Source organism: Chelmon rostratus, chromosome 2 (assembly GCF_017976325.1).
Source record: "Chelmon rostratus isolate fCheRos1 chromosome 2, fCheRos1.pri, whole genome shotgun sequence".
Classification (NCBI taxonomy): Eukaryota; Metazoa; Chordata; class Actinopteri; order Chaetodontiformes; family Chaetodontidae; genus Chelmon; species Chelmon rostratus.
In genome coordinates this window covers 17,597,220-17,618,584 of record NC_055659.1, presented here as the reverse complement: position 1 = coordinate 17,618,584, position 21,365 = coordinate 17,597,220, and the positions used below count along the sequence as shown (strand labels likewise).

The following is a 21,365-nucleotide window of genomic DNA, read 5'->3' as shown; positions in this document are numbered from 1 at the left end:
CATGACATAAGTATTTGACACATCAGAAAAACAGACCTTTGGTAGAGAAACCTTTGTTTGCAGTTACAGAAATCAGACACGCGTTGACCAGGTTTGCATACACTAAAACAGGGATTTTTGCCCACTCCTCCGTACAGATCTTCTCCAGATCCTCCATGTTTTGGGGCTGTCAGTGGGCAATACAGACTTTCAGCTCCCATCAGAGATTTTCTATTGGGTTCAGGTCTGGACACTGGCTAGGCCACTCTAGGACCTTGAGATGCTTCCTACGGAGCCTCTCCTTTCTGGCTGTGTGTTTCAGGTCGTCGTCATGCTGGAAGACCCAGCCACGACCCACCTTCAATGCTTCTACTGAGGGAAGGAGGTTGTTGGCCAAAATCTCGCGATACATGGCCAAATCCATCCTCCCCTCAATACGGCGTAGTCCTGTCCCCTTTGCAGAAAAGCATCCCCAAAGAATGATGTTTCCACCTCCATGCTTCACGGATGGGATGGTGCTCTTGGGGTTGTACTCATCCTTCTTCTTCATCCAAACACAGCAAGTGGAATTTGGACATCAGTAATTTGTGCAGGTCTACAATTTTGATGTCATTACACAGCTCTCTGGTCTTGGCCATTGTGGAGAGGTTGGTGTTTGTTTGATTGAGTGTGTGGACAGGTGTCTTTTATACAGGCAAGGAGTTCAAATAGGTGCAGTTAATACAAGTAATGAGTGGAGAACAGGAGTGCCTCTTAAAGAAGAAGTAACAGGTCTGTGAGACCATTCTTACTGGTTGGTAGGTGATCAAATACTTGTGTCATGCAATAAAAATGCTAGTTAATTATTTAAAAATCATACACTGTGATTTTCTGGATTTTTGTTTTAGATTCTGTCACTCACAGTTGAAGAGTATGATAAACATGACCAACTTCTACATGCTTCGTAAGTGGGAAAACCTGAAAAATCGGCAGTGTATCAAATACCTGTTCTCCCCTCTGTAAGTAGGTCTGGCCAGTATGATATACACCATGAGGTATAAGTTTGTCAACCATCAGAAATGTGGCATGCCCTTTAATATCTTTTACTGTACTGTACTGTATAATGCTGGAAATCAAAGACCAGACCTTTTTATGGCAATGTGGAATATTAATATGTATGATTTTTGCATCAATGTAATGAAGTAATTTGACATTGTGGGTAGGATATTTGATGGTTTTAACAAAAACTCTCATTCTTGCCTGGTTATTTGTTTTTCCAGTGACTTAACTGTGTTATGATATATACTGAAACAATGTGCAATTACATATATCTTGACAGAGGATTTAGTAATCCTATGATCAATTAGAAAACAAGATTTTGATATTGACAAAAAACAAGACAAGGTCAATTTATTAATTGTGCCAGAGCTTTTGTCCATATCACCTGATCAATATTGCAGAACTATCTGGTGCAGAATTATTGTCATTTTTTATTAATAATTCAGGTTTTAGATATGCAACTGTAATGTGAAAAAAGTCAGACTAGTTTTCGTCAAAGGTCCCAAGAACTGGCCTCAGTCTTAGTGTATCGTCTTGAAAAAGTAGATACTAAATAAAACCGAGTCCTGATGTCAAGTATGCGTCAAGGTGAGCCGACAAGACGCAGTCTTGACCATTTGTACTACATTTCCCTGTGAGCTAAGAAAACGCTTTTGGCGCTTAAACATGACGTAACCGCGTCTATAAATACCGCCCTCTTTCGTCGTCACATCCTCTTTCCGTTGCTCTTCTCGCTTGAGGTATGAGAACTACGTTGCTGCTAACTGAATCCAAACTAATCATCAATTTTTATAAATCATCCGTCGTCACTAATAATCGTATTTCTTTCCTTTTCACAGAAACTTCTCCACGATGAGAGCCAAGGTCAGTTAGTCAACCACTATCAGTATTTTCATATCTTCCTGTTCCAATGCTGCTAGCTAGCATCTGAACAACACCGCCAGTGCTGCTTTACATAGTTGGCAGAAAAGGCTTCCCTGCCCTCTGCCAATCTATTCTGTAGTCATACTAACAATGTTAATGTAAACTTACAGCTGTTAACGAAATGTACAAAATGTGTGAGCAGTATAAATGCTACTGTTGTAGGAAAGCCTACTTTGGTGCATGCTAAAAATGTTAGCAGTGCTAGACCAATAAGCCGAGGTAGGTTCGTGCATGAGAAATGGTCCAGATCTGTTGGGCTCGAAACATTTCGAAGTTTTTAGTATTAATGTAGTTTACAGTGGTGATAGTTTTTCCTATGTTTTTCCTGCATGCTATCTGTCGCGCAATCAGTGGAAGGGCACACATGGCGTACTTATTGCACTTACTAACAAGTATCTCTCTTGTCTTATAGTGGAGGAAGAAGCGTATGCGCAGGTAAGCAGTAATGATCCAATTTCTCCGTATAAATACTAGCTGCCAGAAATTGTCTGGGGATTTTGATACATTCTTGAAAAATAGTCAGCATGCACTCATAACAGGAAAGGTCAACATGTCAATGTAGTGCAAACTAATTCAGCAGTAGAGCTTAATCAGTCCCAATGCCTCTTGAAATTTGTTGTGCTGTAAGGGAGATTATTTAACATGTTTTTCATAGATTATAGTCAGTATTAGCAGTATGTGCATTTAAACGTGTTTGCAGTCGAGTGAGCTGTTTTGAAGTGTCACCCAGTTTACAACTTAAGTCTAGTTCTGCTGGCAGAACAGGAGCCTATTCCACATACACCCATGACCTTGCATGTTTATCAACCCATGTTCTGAAGAGAATCAACCACTCTGTAACTGACTGATATTTTAGATTCTAAATATTTGCAAAGTGTCCATGTTATCGTCAGTTACAGATTCATAGATGGAATAATAGCTGTGTAACACCCTTATTTTAAATATTGGCTGATTCTCTTCATGAGCCACTTCAAACATGGCTGAAGCGCAACTGTTAATCACTTTTGAGAATCTTTTCAGCAAATTTCAGTGTTTAACCCTAACCCCCCCCCCCCCCCCCCCCCCACAGGCTGAAGCGTAAAAGGAGAAAGATGAGGCAGAGGTCAAAGTAAGCCCTCATCCTTGCCAGCTGTGATCCCGTCAGAGCCTCTCCAGATGACTGAAACGTGGCTGAAGTGGATTGTGAGCCTCCATCGGTGGGATAAAGACATCAAACCTGAATTGAGATGACTGCTTGTTTCACGGAGCCAACTGTGGATGTCTGACTGGAAGGTGGCAAAGACGCTGGACAAATCTCTCAGTATCAGAGCTACAGCTGCTTTGTTCATGGACCATAATACTTAAGTTTACCCAACAATTGTCATGTGGTGTATTGAACAATAAATGAACTGTTAAAAGTGAACAAGTTTCAGCCTCTTGAGTTGTTGAACTGATATTAGAGGGTTAGTCTTTAGGTGTCATGTATTAAGCACAATGAATGAATCAATGGTCATTAGTCATTTACACCATAGCTCTGGTTTTGTAACTAGTCAGGAGTGTAACTTTATCACTTCAGGTGTAAGTAGCAAATGTGAACTAAAATACAGGCCATGTTAATGACTGTACAAAGTGTTCAGTGATGTATTTTGAAACTATTTGTAAATTAGTTTTCCATTCAACTTGTCACCTAAACTAAAGACTAGATGTAAAGTGCAGATGTGTTCACCCAGTATGAAAAGATTTCAGGTAGTCTTAAAATCAATTTAAATTTTGATTCACTACTATGCAGTCAGAACAATACTGTATGTACTGAAGGGATGCTCTGTGTATTCACTTTTCTCAAGCTTGGTTGCAACAAATAATTAAGCTACCTGTAATGAAATAATGATTACTTCAAAGGATCATCCAGAAGAACCTTTCTTGCCCAGGTGTCACCAGTTTTTGCTCTCCAGCAGAGTACAATATAACTAGGCAGCACAGTTTTCCATTAGTAAACTGTAGAACTTAAGACAATACAAATGGCCCTTTTTAGGGTATTGTAGGTTGTCCAGACATCCTGTTGAATTATTGCCCAGGATAGTTTCAACTCCCTCAACAGGTTGCGCAGGATGCAGAGGAACCTCAACCTTATGTCCTATTTAGCTTCATCTGGTATTAATTTCTCCAGATATTTCTGCAGCTTGAATTTCTCATGGTAAACATGCAATATCATTGCTTGTTTTGCTGTAGTAAGATGCAATACAATACTGCTTGTATAATGTATGATTTGGCCAAGTCACTGGCATCTGTCATGTTATTAACGCCTTCTGAGCATGGATATATTTTTACACAAATGTAAAAATACTCGACTAGTTGAAGTCCTGTGTTCAAAATCGTTAAAAGTACATGAATGTTATCAGAAAAATGTACTTCTGGTATACATGGTAACATGTTAAAGTACTGGTTTTGCAGTAAAATGGCCTCTGTGACCAACATATTATTAGATTGTTAATACTGATGCATCAGTGTGTAAGTATGTTTCTGTAGCTGTTCCAGGTGGAGCTACTTCCATCTACAGTGAGGTCATTTAGTCCAGCAATTCCCAAACTTCCCAACAAATTTACATTACTTTGGTTTTGCAAAATATCAGATCACATTTGTTTTTTTAGAGCAAATTTTTATTTTATTTAATAACTAATAACTAAAGCTGTCAGATAAATGCAGGGAAGTAAAATGTACAATATTTTTCTCAGAAATGCATTGAAGTAGAAGTTTAAAGTAGCATGAAATAGAAGTAATTGAGAAAAGTACCTCAAAAATGTTCTGTACAGTACTTGAGGAAATGTACTTACTTACTTTCCACCACAGGTCTTGCATGTGTGCAGGTCTTTGTGTATAAATTTAATGTATTTAAGATTGTGTGTCACACTTTTGTTTGCAATTAATATGAATAGCCAATTAGATTCATTGGTGTAAGCGGTATTCAGACCATTTACTTGAGTTATTTAAGATAAAAGTCCTGCTTTTAAAATTTGACTTTCATCAGCAAGATTTACTCGGAGTATCAAAAGAAAAAGTAGTCATCATCTCTCTAATCTGACATGTAACTATACTGTAACTAGTGGCTGTCAGATAAATGGTGGGTAGTAAAAAGCAAAATATTAATATATCTGCAACGTTGTGAAGTAGAGGGAGAAGTAACTAAATGATGATACTCAAGTTGCATTCTAAATGATAAATGGCGCTTTCAAACTGGGGCCATCAACCCGCAATTCAACCCGTGTTTGTTTTTGACGCCAGGGGGCGCTCTGGCTCAGATTTGAAGCTGCACCCAGAAGACGCCGTAGAAGAAGAGTTAGTATTGTAAACACAAGGATATGGCTGACGAGAGGGGTGGAGGAGAAGATAACATTAACGACAACATGGGGAACCAGTTACAGCTTTTACCAGGTAAAAGTTAAACCCGCCGAGTGACCGGTCGGTCTACTCGGCGTTTCACCAGGACAGCGTCTATCGCTTCGCCCTGCTAACAGCTAACGTTAGCTAACATTTCTTCACAACAGGCCACTGTGAGAGAGCACATTTTCTGAGCCTCTGCTTTCACTTTCTTTTAATTTCTACCATCAGAGTGATTCACCAAGATGATAAGGTTGCAGCTGTGTTTTGGTTAGGAGAAACTAAAAGAGCTAATTATCCTCACTGTGAGCCTTAATGCTTGCTGTGCTATGACAGATAATGAGGAAGAGGAGGAGGAAGATGACATGGAGACTGAAGACCGAGACAATGAGGAGGCAGAGAAGCCCAACATCATCACCTTTGACCCGAGTCTTCCCACATCACATGCTGTGAGTGATGCCCCAGCTTTCTTTGGCTCTCTGCACGTTTTCTACCACACACGTGTACTTTTACCTCCTCAGCGCGTTTCTGAGCTGTCAGTAACCTGTAGTTAGTTGTCTGCAGCTGTTCTGGTCTTGGTGCGTTGTGTTGACACTGACCCCTCTGATGGCAGTACCTGGGCTCTGACATGGAGGAGTTTCACGGCCGTACAGTCCACGACGACGACAGCTGTCAGACCATCCCTGTGCTGCCACACACGGCTGTGATGCTGGTGCCGGGTCAGACGCTGCCTCTGCAGCTCTTCAGGCCGCAGGAGGTCAGCATGATGCGGAGTGTAATCCAGAGAGACCGCACCTTTGCTGTGCTGGCACACAGGTACGAAATGACTCTTTACCCATTGTTGAACATCACAGAGCTAATGTATATCAGTTAAAGGGGCAGTCCGCTGATCTTACACACATGTTGGTTTGCTGGTCATGAGGAGTTCTTTTTAGCCTATGAAAACTGTTGCATAATAATTGCTGTGACACTTCAAGAGCGTTTTAAAGTCTGAGAAAGTAATCCAGATGATATCACGAGCTCAGCTTGAGCCGTGACACTTCAAGTTTATAACAGAAAGCCCGTGTTACAAACTGGGGGCATGGAGTTTGAAAGATCTGGTATTTAACAAGGCTTGGTTGGAGGTTCTAATAAAAAGATGCTGTCAAGTTGCATTGTGGGCAATGTAGGACCCAGTGTTTTTGGAGCTTGACCTAAAAGAAGAAGTGATGTCTCTTGTGAGTCCCCCAACTTATAGAAGTACAACACTAACTCACTGGATCACCCTTAAAAAAAATATTTTTGTAGTTTTAGGGATTTTATTTGACATCTGTCTCTGCAGTGATGCAGGTGAGCCGGAGGCCGAGTTTGGAACAACAGCTGAAATCTATGCATACAGAGAGGAGCAGGAATATGGCATTGAAACTGTCAAAGTGAAAGCTGTGGGAAGGCAAAGATTCAAGGTCCATGAGTTACGAACTCAAGCAGACGGGTAAGTCGAATTGAACCATGCACATTTGAACGGCAGCTGCACTCTATCAGAATAAAGTTGTAAACATTGTGCCATGGTTCTCACATGGAGTAAGCCAGCGGTTGTCTTCAGGAACTGGAGCCCTGCAGGTTTTTGTCGTTATCATGTAGGGAGGGACCGATTCAGGGCAGGAATATACACTGAATGCAATTATACTGTGTGTGTGTGTGTGTGTGTGTGTGTGTGTGTGTACACCCTTAAAAACCCGTTACCCTTTACACCCTTTAGCTACGCTGGATAAGCAAACCTTGTTGACAGAAAGAGACCAGCTCAACAGAGCTCTGGACCAGGCACAAACCAGAATCTTCAGTCTCATCTCAGAGACTGAACATTCATTTGTATTCACATTAATCTTCAGTGAAAACATGCTCTCTGTTGATATACACTATGAACGTGTCTTTTTTACATAAAGCATATGTGATGTGTATTTACTCAAAGTAGATGACATCACATAGTTATTGACCAGCCGTTTCTAGCGGCCGATTATACAACATGGTCAGGACGTTTTCTTCAAAATGACTGAAGTGGTGCTTTCAAAGTTCACAGCTAGAGGGCAGACTAACTCTATTTACAGTCATCTTCAAATCAAACAGAAAATGTCATAGTCAGCCTCCACTCATTGTGTATTTGGTGTGCTCCTGTTAGTACTTTAAACATACGCATTCAAGATTTAATACAAGATTTGTACAAGAGGCTGTGTTTTAGTGTTTCTGCTGCTTATATACTCCAGGGTTTTAGTTTGTTTTTAATCATTGTGAGAACACTTAAAGCACAGTCTTTATGCCTCCTCTTGTTGGATGGTGCAGCAAACCGTAGACGCATTTGTGGAGAAAAGCTGCCTCTTGAACTGTTACTGTCATACGATAGATCATATCTACTTACAGCCTCCGCTGTTCAGGAAGTCACTGACGTTTACTGTCCATAAGTCTTCATAAAGACACATGTCCCTCTTTCTCTAGTTGCTGTTGTGTAATACACATTAAATGGTTCCCATAAATCATTCTGTTGACCTCGTTTGTACTGCAAGTGACCCCAGAAAGCATAGAACTAAAGTTCTTACTCACTTCAGTGGGATCTGATGTCATGCCGTCTGAGGTGATGTGCACTGAATATTTCCATAGCATTTACTGTATAATTCAATACACATCTCCTCCTCTCTGTGATGTTGTTTTTTGTTGGGATTGAACAGTATGTCATTTTAGTTTGCTTACACGGAGTTCACTGAGTTCATCTTGGGTGAGATGTCAAAGGAATATTTCTTACTGCTGACAGAAAATGTACAGACAGCATGTTTTTATGATCATCTCAGATTTACAAACATCCTGTCATACACCTGATGACACCCAGCCAGCACACTGTTTAACCTGTTATTCATCTGCTCGCTTTCACCCGTCTGTCACATTTCCCGCCTCGCCTGTGCTTTTTTTCCACAACCCGTGTCATCGTCTCCCTTTGTTTCTCTCCTCAGGATCAGACAAGCCAAAGTACAGATCCTTCCAGAACGAATCCTTCCAGATCCGCTCTCTGCCGTGCAGCTAACACCCCTCACCAGGCTCCACATGCACCCCTCCTCCAAACCCCCGACTCAGAGCTGCAAACAGGCCCAGTGCTGGTGGAGTAACTACCAGCAGGTCAGACACACAGACACTTAGCAACATACACGCGCAGCAGTTTCATACAACATTTTGTGCCATTTAATACTTTAGTCAGTCACCAGGAAACAGAAATTTGAAGTGGCACATATGTCCAATCAGAGTGTAAATGAAGACGGCAATCTAACAATTCCTTCCACTACTGATTTACAGATAATGATCTTGATTAACTGAGTCTTTTTTTGGTCGTTAAAACACTAGAAAATTGTGAAAAATGTCCCTCCTAGTTACCCAGAATCCAAGGTGACTTCTTCAGATATCTGGTTTTGTCCAACCAACAAGACCAACAGTCTGAAACCAAGATATATTCATTTTACTATAATGTAAGACACAGAAAGCAGCAACCATTAACTTTTTTAGCACATTTGCTTGAAAAATAGTTGTTGCAGCTCTAATAAGAACATACACAAAGACAAAGACATCCACATGGGGTTAAACCAGAACAGTATGCAGGATGTAATATGTGTCTGAGTGCACAGGGCTTCTCATTTTGTTCATAATGTTAATTTCAGCTGCGATTACTTTTTGAATGTTTTAGTCAGAGGGTTTTTAAAACATGAAACAGTTACAATGTTATGTAGCCTTCTGTATTTTCTGCACACGCAAAGTATATTGAAGGTTTTCTACTGAATGCAAATGCACAGCTGTAAATATGCACAACTTTGCTCACACAGGCAAACATCAAGTCAGTGAAAGAACACAAGACATAACTTCGCAAGCCGGCTAATGTTACTTAGTAGTCCAACAACAAGAAAGCCAGCTTTCTTTCGTGAAACTCTCACCGATGATTATAATTCAGGCTGAGATTTCCTCTTGTCCGACCTCTTGCTTGGTCACTGTCTTTCTCTTCTCACCTCCTCTGTCAACATCCTCTTCTATCTCTTCACCTCTGTCATGAACTTCATAGAGGCTGCGAAGCCCAGTTCTGTTGCCTGCTTGTCCAGTTCTGGTTCACGCACCCATTCCAGTGCTCCCCCTGTGCGAGCAGTGTAAACACCCACACTCCTCCGAGCTCCCAGTCCAGTCCAGGCAAAGCAAGCTGTCTGCATGGCTAGCTGAGGTTACTCTGTCACGGCAGCTACAGTTAACTGCAGTTGGCGGTTATTTTAGTAACATGTAAAGCTATCCATTGATCAGGAAACTCCGTAAATCACAGTGGAGCCACAGCAGCCGGAGGACAGCAGAGGGAAAACCAGAAAATATCTTCCCCATTTAAATATGATCCAGTTTCACTGACATTGTTGGTGGAATGTGCCATGAAGTGTTAACGCTCTGCTCACAGGAGATCGTACCTGCTCACCCACGTTCCATAGTGTGAGAACAGCCGTTTGGGGCGCAGAGTGGGAATGAAAGAGGCACCAGTCTCTCCATTACAAGTCAGTGGACCAGCAGAATGATTTTGAAGTTGCTATTTTAAGGTAAAACATTTGCATAATGTTGCTTTAACAAACGTATGAAAACAAAAATACAGGACTTATTTGCCAAAATTAGCAACAAATTACTTATTCAGACTGAGAGTTGTTGCTGGCCGCATCCGTCAGACAGAAAAAACACACTTTTTACCGTCGTGGTTGAACGGGTTAACAGAAGGTTACAGAGTTATCCAGCAATTTCCCTCCTTCCCCATCTGCTTATTTCTCATATGGGACACATTTAAGACCTTTTTGTCTTGTTTGCTTTGCTGATAAGTTGTGTAATTAGATACAGAATGTACAGTGTGCCATGCCACCTTGCAGTATTTACTATATTTTTCAGATGTGCAACATAGAGCTGAAATGATTAGTCAGCTAATTGATTTGCTGATCGACAGCTGCTTAATGATTTATCGATTAATGAATTTCACAAGAAAAATAAAGTACTGCCTTGATCGAGCTTCCCAGTTGAGGGGATTTGCTGCTTTTCTTAATCCTGTGATCATAAACTAAATATATTGAGGTTTTGGACTGTTTGGTCAAAGCGAGCAATGTGTTGACATCAACATGACTTCAGCTTGTCTATTTTTGTTCTGGGGATGTTTTTCATAATTTAGACTTGTGCCAAAAAAGACAAGAATATTTTTGACAACATTGTGCTTCCAACTTTCTGATAACTTCAGAAAGACTCTTTCTCCACATCTAACTTTGTTTGTTGTCATATGAGGATAATGTTTGCATGTCCACATACTTTTGGCCAGGTTGTCAGTCAGTAATAGTATTGTGAGCAGGGAAGAGAAACTGTGGCTGTTGGGATACGTCACTAATCATTCTATGTAGATTTAATTTGCTCATGGCGCCACTGTTGTTCATCACAGAGGAAGTTTCACTGTGCCAGTCTGACGCCATGGCCACCATGGGTCTACGCACTCTATGACTCTGTGAGTACTGCAGCCCCGGTGCCCAACTTGAAAATTCCTACATACATAAACACCACATAGAAGCGAATGTAAACCAACCGATCTGCTTCCTGTGTTTCACCTCACAGGAGTCACTCATGAACAGAGTGAAGAAACAGCTCCATGAATGGGACGAGAATCTGAAGGATGACTCTCTCCCTACGAACGCCATAGGTCTGTCTCTGTTCAGTGTATTACAGACGGACTGCAGACGCGTACACACATGCACATGTATATCTTTCTGTTTGTGTTCTTTGTACTTTCCTTCCTTCCTTTCATCCCTCTCTCTCCCTTCTGTCTGGTTTCTGTCAGACTTCTCCTACAGAGTGGCAGCCTGTCTGCCAATAGATGATGCTCTGCGGCTCCAGCTGCTGAAGATTGGGAGTGCCATCCAGAGACTCCGCTGTGAGCTAGACATTATGGACCGGGTAAGAAAAGATCACCACTAACCCCTCTTCCCCGCCCTCCCACCTCAACCTCTCTCCTCCGTCCCTGCAGTCACCACCATCATTTCCTTCATGGTGTGATAAGATCTGCTGTTCCTACTTGTGTTGCACTGTGCAGACTTTGTCTGCTTTTCCCTCTTACGTTCTTATTACGTATATTTACGTTATATTTAACCATGTTTGTCAGGGGCCGACAGATGTGTTGTTACTGCGATATTTCAGTCCTATGTTGGCCTTCACAGTAAAAGGTGTTTATAAATCATTTTGTGGAAGCAAATATAGTTTGATTTTTTCAGTTTAAACAAAGAACTCCAACAGATCTGTACTAAACATACTGTATACATAGTTTGTGTCTCGTTTAATCTGTGAGAGCCATATCATATTGGGTGTGTATATAAATACACACACACACAAAAACAGTTTGGACACACCGTCTCATTCAAAGTTTTAGCTTGATTTTAATTATTTTCTACATTGTAGATTAATACCGAAGACATCAACTCTATGAAATAACACACGGAATTATACAAATGAAACAAAGGAAAATGTGTTTGCACACAGCTTTAATGACAGCTTTGCACACTGTTGGCATTCTCTCAACCAGCGTCATGACGTCGTCATCTGGAACGCTTCTCCACCAGTCCTGAAGGAGTTCTCGTATAAACTGAGGACTTGTTGGCTGTTTTTTCCAACTCAGCACTGCAGCACTCCATCACACTCCTTCTTGGTCAGATAGGCCTCACATATCATCAAGTTCCTGAAATCACAGCAAATCACATTACGAATATAAATACTTTTACTCTTTTAATAATGTGACAATCTTTTGGGGACTAGTGAAAGCTAAAAAATGACTAGTAATGTGAATTTGATGGCCAGACAGGTAGAGGCCTTCACTGTTTGTCTAGAAGGTTAAAATCTTCAACCAGTTTTTTTTTATCGTACACTTTCTTAGATAAAATGTACCTTCACTACGTAACATTTACACTTGAATGTCATAGTGACAGAAATTACAGATATTCCAGTTCAGAAAGGCCAGTGTTGCTCTAACCTTATCACAGGCACAGATTAAACCCACATAAGAACAGACGCTCTCAGCATGTAGAACCGCTGTCACTGAAGGTGTGAAGTGCTTCTTAAGTGTACTGACTTATGATCTGCTTTTGTCCTCCTGTGTGATTGAGGATAATGGTCTTCCTGAATGTGTCTCACTGGTCACTGAAGGCCTGAGCTCGTGTCATCAAGTGGCTCTAGTGCAAGCATAATGGCTCCTGCAGATTATTATAGCATCCTCAGTGAGCCTCCACAATGGAAATACGTTTCACTGAGAGCATCTTACATGTAAACATCCTTTTTTCCTCCTCAGTGCACCTCACTTTGCTGTAAACAGTGCCAGGACACAGAAATCACCACAAAAAATGAGATCTTCAGGTGAGGATTGGTTTTGTTCCTTTAAAGCTCAGTGTGTTTTTTGTTGCAGTGTCTCTTTCTTTAAAAGCCGCCGACATCAGTACTGTTGCATGTTGTAGCTCGGTTATTACCAATGCTTTTCAGCACAGTGTAATGCAAACTTCAGGAAACTTTGTTTGAGAGAGGTAAATCATCACTGTGAAGATTACACTTGATGTTACCAAAAAAAAGAGAGGAAAATGTCTGAACACTGATTTGACTGTCTGTCTTGAAGTTGCCTATAGTCTGGAGTTACGTCATGACAATGAGTGGCTCTCCTCTGCACCTCCACACTCACACACACATACACACTGTTATGTAATGTAATTTCGATGTCGATGTTGTGTGATGGTTAATGTGTTTGTCAAAGAGTGACAGGCAAGTCCTCTAACACCAATGAAACTGTCCAGACCCTCAGTATACACTGACAAGAAAAGTGCATTCACTGATTTTTCTGAGAACATCCAGATAATGTGAGTGACTGAGTGAAATGTGTGTTTAATGTGATTTCTGAAGTCAGACATTTGTGACTTTTAAAGCACACTTCCTGTGACTAACAAAGCTACGTACGTAGCTAATGCATTTTCAATCAGGGGCCCAAACCAGAACTGGACTACAACAAATTACTACTTAAAGAAGTGACTGAAAATGAAGCTTTTGGTGCACATTGGATTTTGAAGTTTATATTTGATATTCATTTTTGGGGTTTTTTTTGTGTGTGTGATTGTAATGTCTGCAAGGACCTACAGGGTAAAGTAATTATCTTATCGAACTGAAGGTTGAAAACAAAATTTACATCCTCAGGTCTTAGCTTTGTTGTTTTGGTTTTGTATTTCTAGAATTACAATGTTTTTTTGTTTTTTTTTTCTTGACCACTTAGGGGCATCTCAACAAGCTGTAAACACAACAATGACACATCTTCACCTCGTTAGGTTGATTAAGTTTTTATACTTAATCAACGTAATGAGTAAAATGCAGTTAAAAGTGCTTCACATAAAGACGACATAGAATGAACATAAAATGGGAAAATGAGCAGAAGTTTCTCAGTGTTTTTTGATGAGAGCTGTGACAGTGAACTAAAAAGTAAAGTTGCATGTCGAAAAAAAAAACAGAGCACTCAGTTTAAAGATCCCAAGACTTTCCACAGAGCTGAGGGGAAACAGAGTCAAGCTGTAATTATCTGTGGGTTCAGTTTGAAAGATATTCCACACTGATCCCTGAGAAATATACACTGTTTATTCTCAGTAAAGATCTCTCTCCAGACTCATGACTCTGCTGCTATGAAATTTTACACTTGACACATTTTATGTTGTATTTTTTGAATTTAAGGTTTATGAGTATGAATAATGATCGGTTGTGTGATGTGACTTTGTTTTGATGAACTTACCACTGGGGTCAGAGAGGCTGCAGAATTTTATACCTTTTATGGCGTCTCTAATCAGTCAGCTTTATTCTTCCTTTAAAAGGACCCCTCTGATGGTTTGTTCTTGGCTGAACTGTTAACTGAGGTCACAATCACTGCTGACAACATGTCCCACCTGCCTCTTCTCTCCCCGCAGCCTGTCTCTGTACGGCCCCATGGCTGCATACGTCAACCCTCACGGTTACGTCCATGAAACTCTGACTGTCTACAAAGCCAACAACCTCAACCTGGTCGGCAGGCCATCCACGCTGCACAGCTGGTTTCCAGGGTAACGCTGCTATCCTTGTGGCATTAAATTCACACTCCTCCCTGGAACACATAGACTGACTCAGACCCCTCACTGTTCCTTTCAGTGCTCTCATAAATGCAGCCTTTTTAAATAAATGTGAGACATACCTCAGACCTCTGGCGACCTCTTAAACTTCCTTTCATAATGTATTGGGTTTAGCTGTAATCCACTGTGACGCTGTCCAGTACCTGAAATTAGAAGCCTTTGGCTGTATTGTGTCACGTGATAATCAAGTAGTAGTAGGAGTAGTAGTAGTGTCTTTTTTTATCAATGGGGCTTTTGCAGAGAGCAGCAGGAGAGAGAAAGATGTTGCAGAGGCTCTCTGTGTCAAATCAAGCTGATCTTCTAACAATAACATTCAACCATGTTTCACTTACTCTTACTATACATCATGTATTTGTTCCTGATTGAAGTCTATTATTCTGTCACCAGAGATCTGAGTAGATACTGTAAAGTTTGGACTGTGAGATATTTGATTTATGATTAAAGAGCTAAACTGAATAAATGGACCCGTATGGGCTGACATTTAGCTCAAGTGCTACAGATTTTTTGATTTACTTGGGAAGCTATAAGAGGCTGTGACATCATGGTGCCATAGGTGGATTATTGTGTTTGTCAAAGAGCAGTACAAAGACCACATTAAGTATTTGTAATAAATAATGTATAGATAAAACTTTCCGTTAAATTCTTCCATTTCAATCGATCAGTAGGTAAATTGCATGCTTCTGAATGACACATGCAGTTAGTGCCAGTATGAGTTATGGGTTGCATATTAACATGAAAATACTTGCCTTAAAGGAATATTCCTTTGAAAATGTATGTTGTTATTGTTGTTCCTTCATGGATGGTAGCGGATGTTTGCTTTACACCTGCATTGTTTAACTCGGTTTAATCAGACTGGGGTTTTGCTTTCCCCCTTGGTACTCGTACTCAAAACCAACTGCAACAAGACCCTTTCATTGGGGTGGAAACGTGATCCGACCTTGGTCTGGCATATCTATAAGACGTATAAGACAGTGAGCAGTCTCACGTGGCCTCTCATTATGGGCTTGTTTTTTCTGCATGAAAAGATACTGAACCAAGGGGAAAACAAACTTATCCACTGATTCAGACCAGAGGAAACCAATTAAAGGTTGGAAAACGCTCTTGGATTCACAGCAATTACAGTGGCCCCAAATAATTCATGTTATTCGAGTCACAGCAAAAATAAAAAAGCAGGAAAATGTCCTGTAGACTTGTCAAACCACTCCTGCAGCATAATCTACTACTCCTCTGTGGACTCTCAGTGTGTTCAGTATGTGCCAAACACTCATTTACTGGTATGCAACATTACTACAATAGACTTTTTTTTTTTTTTTTTCTGTGACTCTGGCCTGACTTTGGAAGTCACTCCGACAGCTCTGAATCCAGGCTGAATGCAGCTGCCAGCCTCCACGAAGGAGCAAACCATAAGGCTGTCATGAACAAAAAATGTGACGAGGAAACTTGAAACTCCAGCGCACAAACACTGAGAATGAGAATCAAATTCCGAGCTGATTATTTTTGATCTTTTGATCTTTGAGAAAATGTCCTCTTCTGCTCTCAGGTACGCCTGGACAATCGCTCAGTGCCGAACCTGCGGATCTCACATGGGTTGGAAGTTCACAGCCACTAAGAAGGACTTGTCTCCACCACGTTTCTGGGGTCTGACCCGTTCAGCTATGCTCCCCCGTATCCCCCAGGGCGAGGGGGAGGAGGGGAGAGAGGGCTCTCGTCTCTTCTGCCTGTGATGTCAGACCACCATTTTCCCATGTTAAAAATGAAAAAAAAAAAAAAAAAAAAAAAAAAGCCTGCAAACCTTCTGAGCCTGGATCTATAGGCACTCTCTGGCTGCGATTACTTTCAGTAATCAGTGCATCACACACCACCTGTCACCCCTGGCAGCAAATCCATCATATTAGTGGAAAGGTCATTCGGCCTTTTAACGGCACTCAAAGAGCAAATTAGAGCAGGAAGGCGGTCATGATTTGTTCTTAAAGGTTCTTGAAATGTGAAGGCAGCAGAGAGACGACTCATTACATCATGATAAAGTGAGAAATAAATGGAGAGTAACAGATTGATCCCATAACACGTGCTAACATCCCAGCATGCAGCTCCCTGATCTGCACCCCTGCCTGCTGGTTTCGTGGTAGCTGCAGACACACAGACTCAAAAGCTTAACGCATAATTATACTTCAGCTCTTTTCCTCTGTATGATGGAGAGTGTGACTGCATGTAGTTGACATAGACACATCATTGGCAAGCAGTTAATCTTTAATCTGTTGTAAAACCAACCAGTTAGTATACATTCACTTGGCATTCAGGTCCTTTGTGGGTTTCTCACATGTTTTCTGATGTAATTTCAGCTGCCATAGCTCAGTGGAGGAAACAGTTTGACTGAAAGTGCACTCATGTGTGCATAGATCTGTCACTCGAGGGGATATTTTGTATCTTGGAATGAATTAGGATGTATTTTTGTATGCAAGAAGATTGGAAAGCATATTCTTCCATGTGTGGAGACATCATGCTATTTATTATCGCTCCAGTTTTTTATGTAATAACAAAAAAGCTGAGGTGACAATAACGCTAATGTGTATTATACTCGTTATAATCAGTGTCTGTTTTGTATTCAATGAAGCCTCGTTGTCCTGTCAGATGATGTGCTTCAGGAAACAAACGTTATCTCTGGTTGCACAAGTGAAAATTAGAGATGTCTCTGGCGCCTAAAGGCAGACTGTTTTTCTGTTGTTGGTTGTTTTTTTTTGTAAAGAGAGCGAGGGAGAGGAGCGTTTGCCCTTCTTCATTTAGTTTGTTCATGCTGTGTGGCTTGTGAAAATGCTGTGCCTACGCCCCAGCTCAGTGTCTTTTTAAAAGTTTGCCGAGTCAGTCGACCACAGACGTGAATAAAAGATTGTAAATAGGAAAGTGACGATGAGATTTAGTTTTTTAGGACTCTCTTTGGTTTGTAGTCTCGCAGTTTTCAGGGTTTTACTTCTTGCGGTTTTGTTGCAAGCTGCTGGCTCATGTTTGTATAAATGTGTAACTGTAAATAAGAGGCAGTTATAGCATTTGTTGTACAATATAACTGGTGAATTTGACTCTTATTTCTCAGATCTCTTCATGTCACAGAGAAATGTTTGGAAATATTCTTTTCATCAGTAAGCAATGTATTTGATTGCAATAAGAAATTGTGAAGATGTTGGTATGTCTTAATGTTTTTGGCTATTTTCTTAAAGGAATAGTTTGACATTGTGGGAAATGTGCTTATTCTGTCTTTTGCTGAGACTAAGAGGAGGTAAAAAGATACCACTCTCATGTCTGCAGGATAAATATAAGCTACCACCAGCAGCTTATTAGTGTAGTTTAAACAAGCGAGATAAAACCTGTTAATTAGTGAGCTCTAGGGGTGCTGGTAGGCAGATTTTTTATCACCTTCAGATGAAGCTGGGCTAGCTGTGTCCAGTCGTTATGCTAAGTAAAGCTAACTGGCTGCTGAATGTGGCTTCCTCCTTTTTTTTATTTATTTGTAAGAACAAATCACATTAATCAACATTTTTGTAAATGTGCCAGCAGGCCTTGGGTGAGATGTTTTGAAAGCCTAGCTTCACATTTGCTATATAGATATGGGAGTGGTGTCTCAAGCTTCTCACATACTCTTTGGCATTACAGCAATTAAGCAGAATTCTCTAAATGTCCTGACTACTATTTAAAGGGCGATGCCTGTCAATTAAGAAATTCTGACATGTTATTTTTATGGCCTAAGCAAGGTGTCACATGGGTTTACAGTTCTGAGTAAGAAAACCTTGTGGTTTTATGCAGTTTTAAGTATTTTCATTCATCCACATGTTCTTGTGGTCTTCCCTTAAACCAGTACTCCACCTATTCAGCATCACACTCCTGTCATAATTACACTTATAATGGACAGTTATAAAAGTAAAAGAATAAAACAGATGCCTCAGAACCAGGTATCTTTGATTTTTATCCCATTTATTCTTCTTCCTTGTCAAAACCTGATCCCTCATTACTCTCAATGCAACCTGACCAGTGACAGTTCAGTCAGGCTGTGTTGTACTCGTAGTGTTCCCCTTTAACAATCAGGAAATGTGAGCTTCTTCTGCAACGTTTTAAAAAAATCACATTTTACATCTTTTACTCTGTTGGACCATTCAGCAGTTTCATATCATATCTTCATATCACTTTGATTCATTAATGGGAGGTTTTCACCATGAGGACAACATGTGAACTATAAAATCCAGTGTCGCACCTCTTTTGATTCTACTCTCTGTCATATCAGTGAGTCAGTCAGTGTTTGCCAGGCTGTCAGACTTTCATTCATCCACAACAATAAAAATAAATGCTTCACTCAAATCAATGGCTTGATTCCAGAGAAGGCCTTTGCTTGTTTTTCCATGAGATTCAGTGTACCACAGAGTAAAATAAACATGCAGATATCGTGTGACTCCTCTCTGATTTGCATATTTCAGCAGGACATGTGAGGAAGGCAGCATGTGTGTGTGTGTGTGAGAGAGAGACCATGCTGTCATGTGTCCGCATGTGTAACGAGTTAGCAGTTTATTAATCTTTCGTGCAGATACACGTGAACGGGATCATTTGTAATTGGAGTCTAATGAGTCTTTCTTTGTCATAATAATGTGGACAGGGTTTGGAGCATGCAACATGTGGAAAGCTGATGTCCTGCTGACTGCTGTTTTGTGGCTTTAGCAGTTGTGCCTCTGCTTCTCTCAGGTAGTTTCTTGTTATATGAATCTGTTTTGTTATTTTATTGGTTTCTGTTAAGTGTTGAAATGTCAGAAAATAATGGCCATCACAAAAAAAATCAAATCGTTTGTTCTCTTTGATCTATAAACCATAAAAATCACAGGTAAACAAACAGCAAGATGAGCACAAATATAATATGATGAAAATAAAGAGCTGTCATTGACTGTTCAGTATACATTGTCCTCGGGTTACTGCATATTCAGACAGTTAAGTTATTTGTTTGACATCATTTTTCACGAAAATAATCCACTTTTCCTAATGACTGTCACAAACACCTTCAGGAGATCGATCAATATTAAATGCATTTCCCAATCAATCTCGACCCATTGCTCTTTCCCTGCAGGCTCAGCTTTATGCCATTTTCGTGCTGTAGGTTGTTTTTTTGTTTTTTTGCTTGCTATGAGTAAAGGTTTTGCCAGGTTACAGCCTCTTCCTATAGCCTCCTTTAAATTAGATTGTTATTTTAATCAATTGAGTCATTGTTGAAGCGCTACTATTGATCTTCTTCAATGCACAATTACCACAGACTCCTTCCTTCCTGTAAGTGTCTCTTCAATCCGTCTCCTCAGGTGTCAGCAGTAGTTTTACATTTAGGATGAAATGCTTTGCCGGCCAATGACACAACAGCTGCTTGCTTATTTTTGCTATATTGTTTGTTTTGGTGAGCTGGGGTAAAACAGCAGTCAATTTAACTTGAGTTGAGGTTGCTGCTTCCAAGGTCAAGAATTTCATCCTAAAGTTTGATCATCCAGAGGCAACTGAGCAAAACTACAGCTGCTGATGGAGACAGTGTGATACAATCAAAAGCTTCAAGTCCATTTACTCAGGTAAGTCCAAATTGTTTTGTCAACACCATATGCTGTGTATGTGTGATGTAAGATGTTACTGTATTCATTTATGTGTGCTGAAGTGACGCAAGCACATACTGTACTAGGCTTGATTATGTTCAATTACAACCAGTGTGCATGTTATAAATAATGCCTGAAGCGTGATTGATGCAATTTTATGGGCTTATGTAATCACAGTTAAACACGTGTAAAGATAATATAGTGCAGCTCTGTGAAATACACTGAGTAACAACTAAGATTTAGATCCTGCACCTGTTTTATCCTCCATGAAACAAAAACGTGTAATATGTGTTTTTTTTTCCTCAAAAGGACACAGAAAAACATGAAATGATTGAGGGGTTTCAAGTAAGATGAGGCCAAATGGTAATAGATTGGACAGAACATTGCTATTTTACGATCATATGAAAAAATCATTGATCTCTGTGGGGGAATCAGGGAATAATAGCAGCAGATGTGAAAAGAGCTTTCAGTCATCATTGAATCCAGAGCAACACTTGTACTTACAAATTAAACTGCTGATAGTCTATTCAGACTGATGAAGGTAAAACTGGAATCTGATGAGGAGGCAGTATGAAAGACGCACAGCAGGCCGAGTTTATGGTCAGCGCCTCTCTCTGTTTGGCCATGATGAAAGTGGACGCCGGCAGTGGACAACACAGAGCTCCAAGCAGGGAGTTTAACAAGCAATTCATCTAAAACACAAGCCTGTCACTTAAAATAGCAATTCAAAAGCCTTGTTTATTACAGTGAATGCAGCAGAGAGTGAATGTGGCTGGATATAACTAACTAATAAATAACTAAAGTACTAATGTAATCCAGTACAACTTGTATGATCTTAGAATGTTTAACTGTAATGTTGTTTTGGTCTACATAATATTTAGAAGTGTCATATTAATACATGTATGCAGACATCTATTAATTAATGTGTTATAAGACATTAAAAAACTAGTTCCTCTTATGTCCAACGTTACTGCTCACGACACAGATTAACACTGATGCTGGTCCAGAAACATGCAGGTTGCTTCAAGCCCTTGTGTTGGCCAACATTCGACCTGCTGAAGTGTCATTGAGCAACTCTATACCTCTTCAGGGATAACAGCATCAGAGAGCTCTGGCCTGTCTGTCTGCCTGACGGAGAACCAAGAGGAGGAAGCAACACAAACTCCTTTGTGTCACAAGTAACCGACACAAGAAACCCTCAACCACACCTGCACAACATATGGCTACAGTATGTTGCTGATTACTTTGGCATCTGGTTAATGATAATCATAAAGCTGCTGCAAAGTTC

The 21,365-nt window shown here is 40.4% G+C and overlaps 1 protein-coding gene and 1 long non-coding RNA gene across 2 annotated transcripts; both read left to right on the top strand.

The window, feature by feature from the left end:
* The first annotated feature begins 1,719 nt into the window (after window positions 1–1,719).
* On the top strand, window positions 1,720–3,343 carry LOC121623310. Its single transcript, XR_006007816.1, has 4 exons — window positions 1,720–1,757; window positions 1,857–1,881; window positions 2,354–2,376; window positions 3,011–3,343. It is a non-coding gene; the product is annotated as an uncharacterized LOC121623310 (long non-coding RNA).
* A 1,904-nt stretch (window positions 3,344–5,247) lies between these two features.
* On the top strand, window positions 5,248–19,490 carry crbn (cereblon). Its single transcript, XM_041962467.1, has 11 exons — window positions 5,248–5,349; window positions 5,632–5,744; window positions 5,909–6,111; window positions 6,617–6,766; window positions 8,274–8,436; window positions 10,748–10,810; window positions 10,918–11,002; window positions 11,141–11,256; window positions 12,638–12,702; window positions 14,280–14,411; window positions 16,018–19,490. The coding sequence occupies exons 1-11, from the start codon at window positions 5,277–5,279 to the stop codon at window positions 16,199–16,201; spliced, it is 1,347 nt and encodes a 448-aa protein (XP_041818401.1). The 5' UTR covers window positions 5,248–5,276; the 3' UTR covers window positions 16,202–19,490.
* The last annotated feature ends 1,875 nt before the right edge of the window (window positions 19,491–21,365 follow it).

Coding starts and splice junctions, on each gene's coding strand:
- crbn (XM_041962467.1), top strand. CDS start 5,277: ATGGCTGACGAGAGGGGTGGAGGAGAAGATAACATTAACGACAACATG. Junction 8,437..10,747: donor GGTGGAGTAACTACCAGCAG/GTCAGACACACA, acceptor TGTTCATCACAG/AGGAAGTTTCACTGTGCCAG. Junction 12,703..14,279: donor ACAAAAAATGAGATCTTCAG/GTGAGGATTGGT, acceptor CTCTCCCCGCAG/CCTGTCTCTGTACGGCCCCA.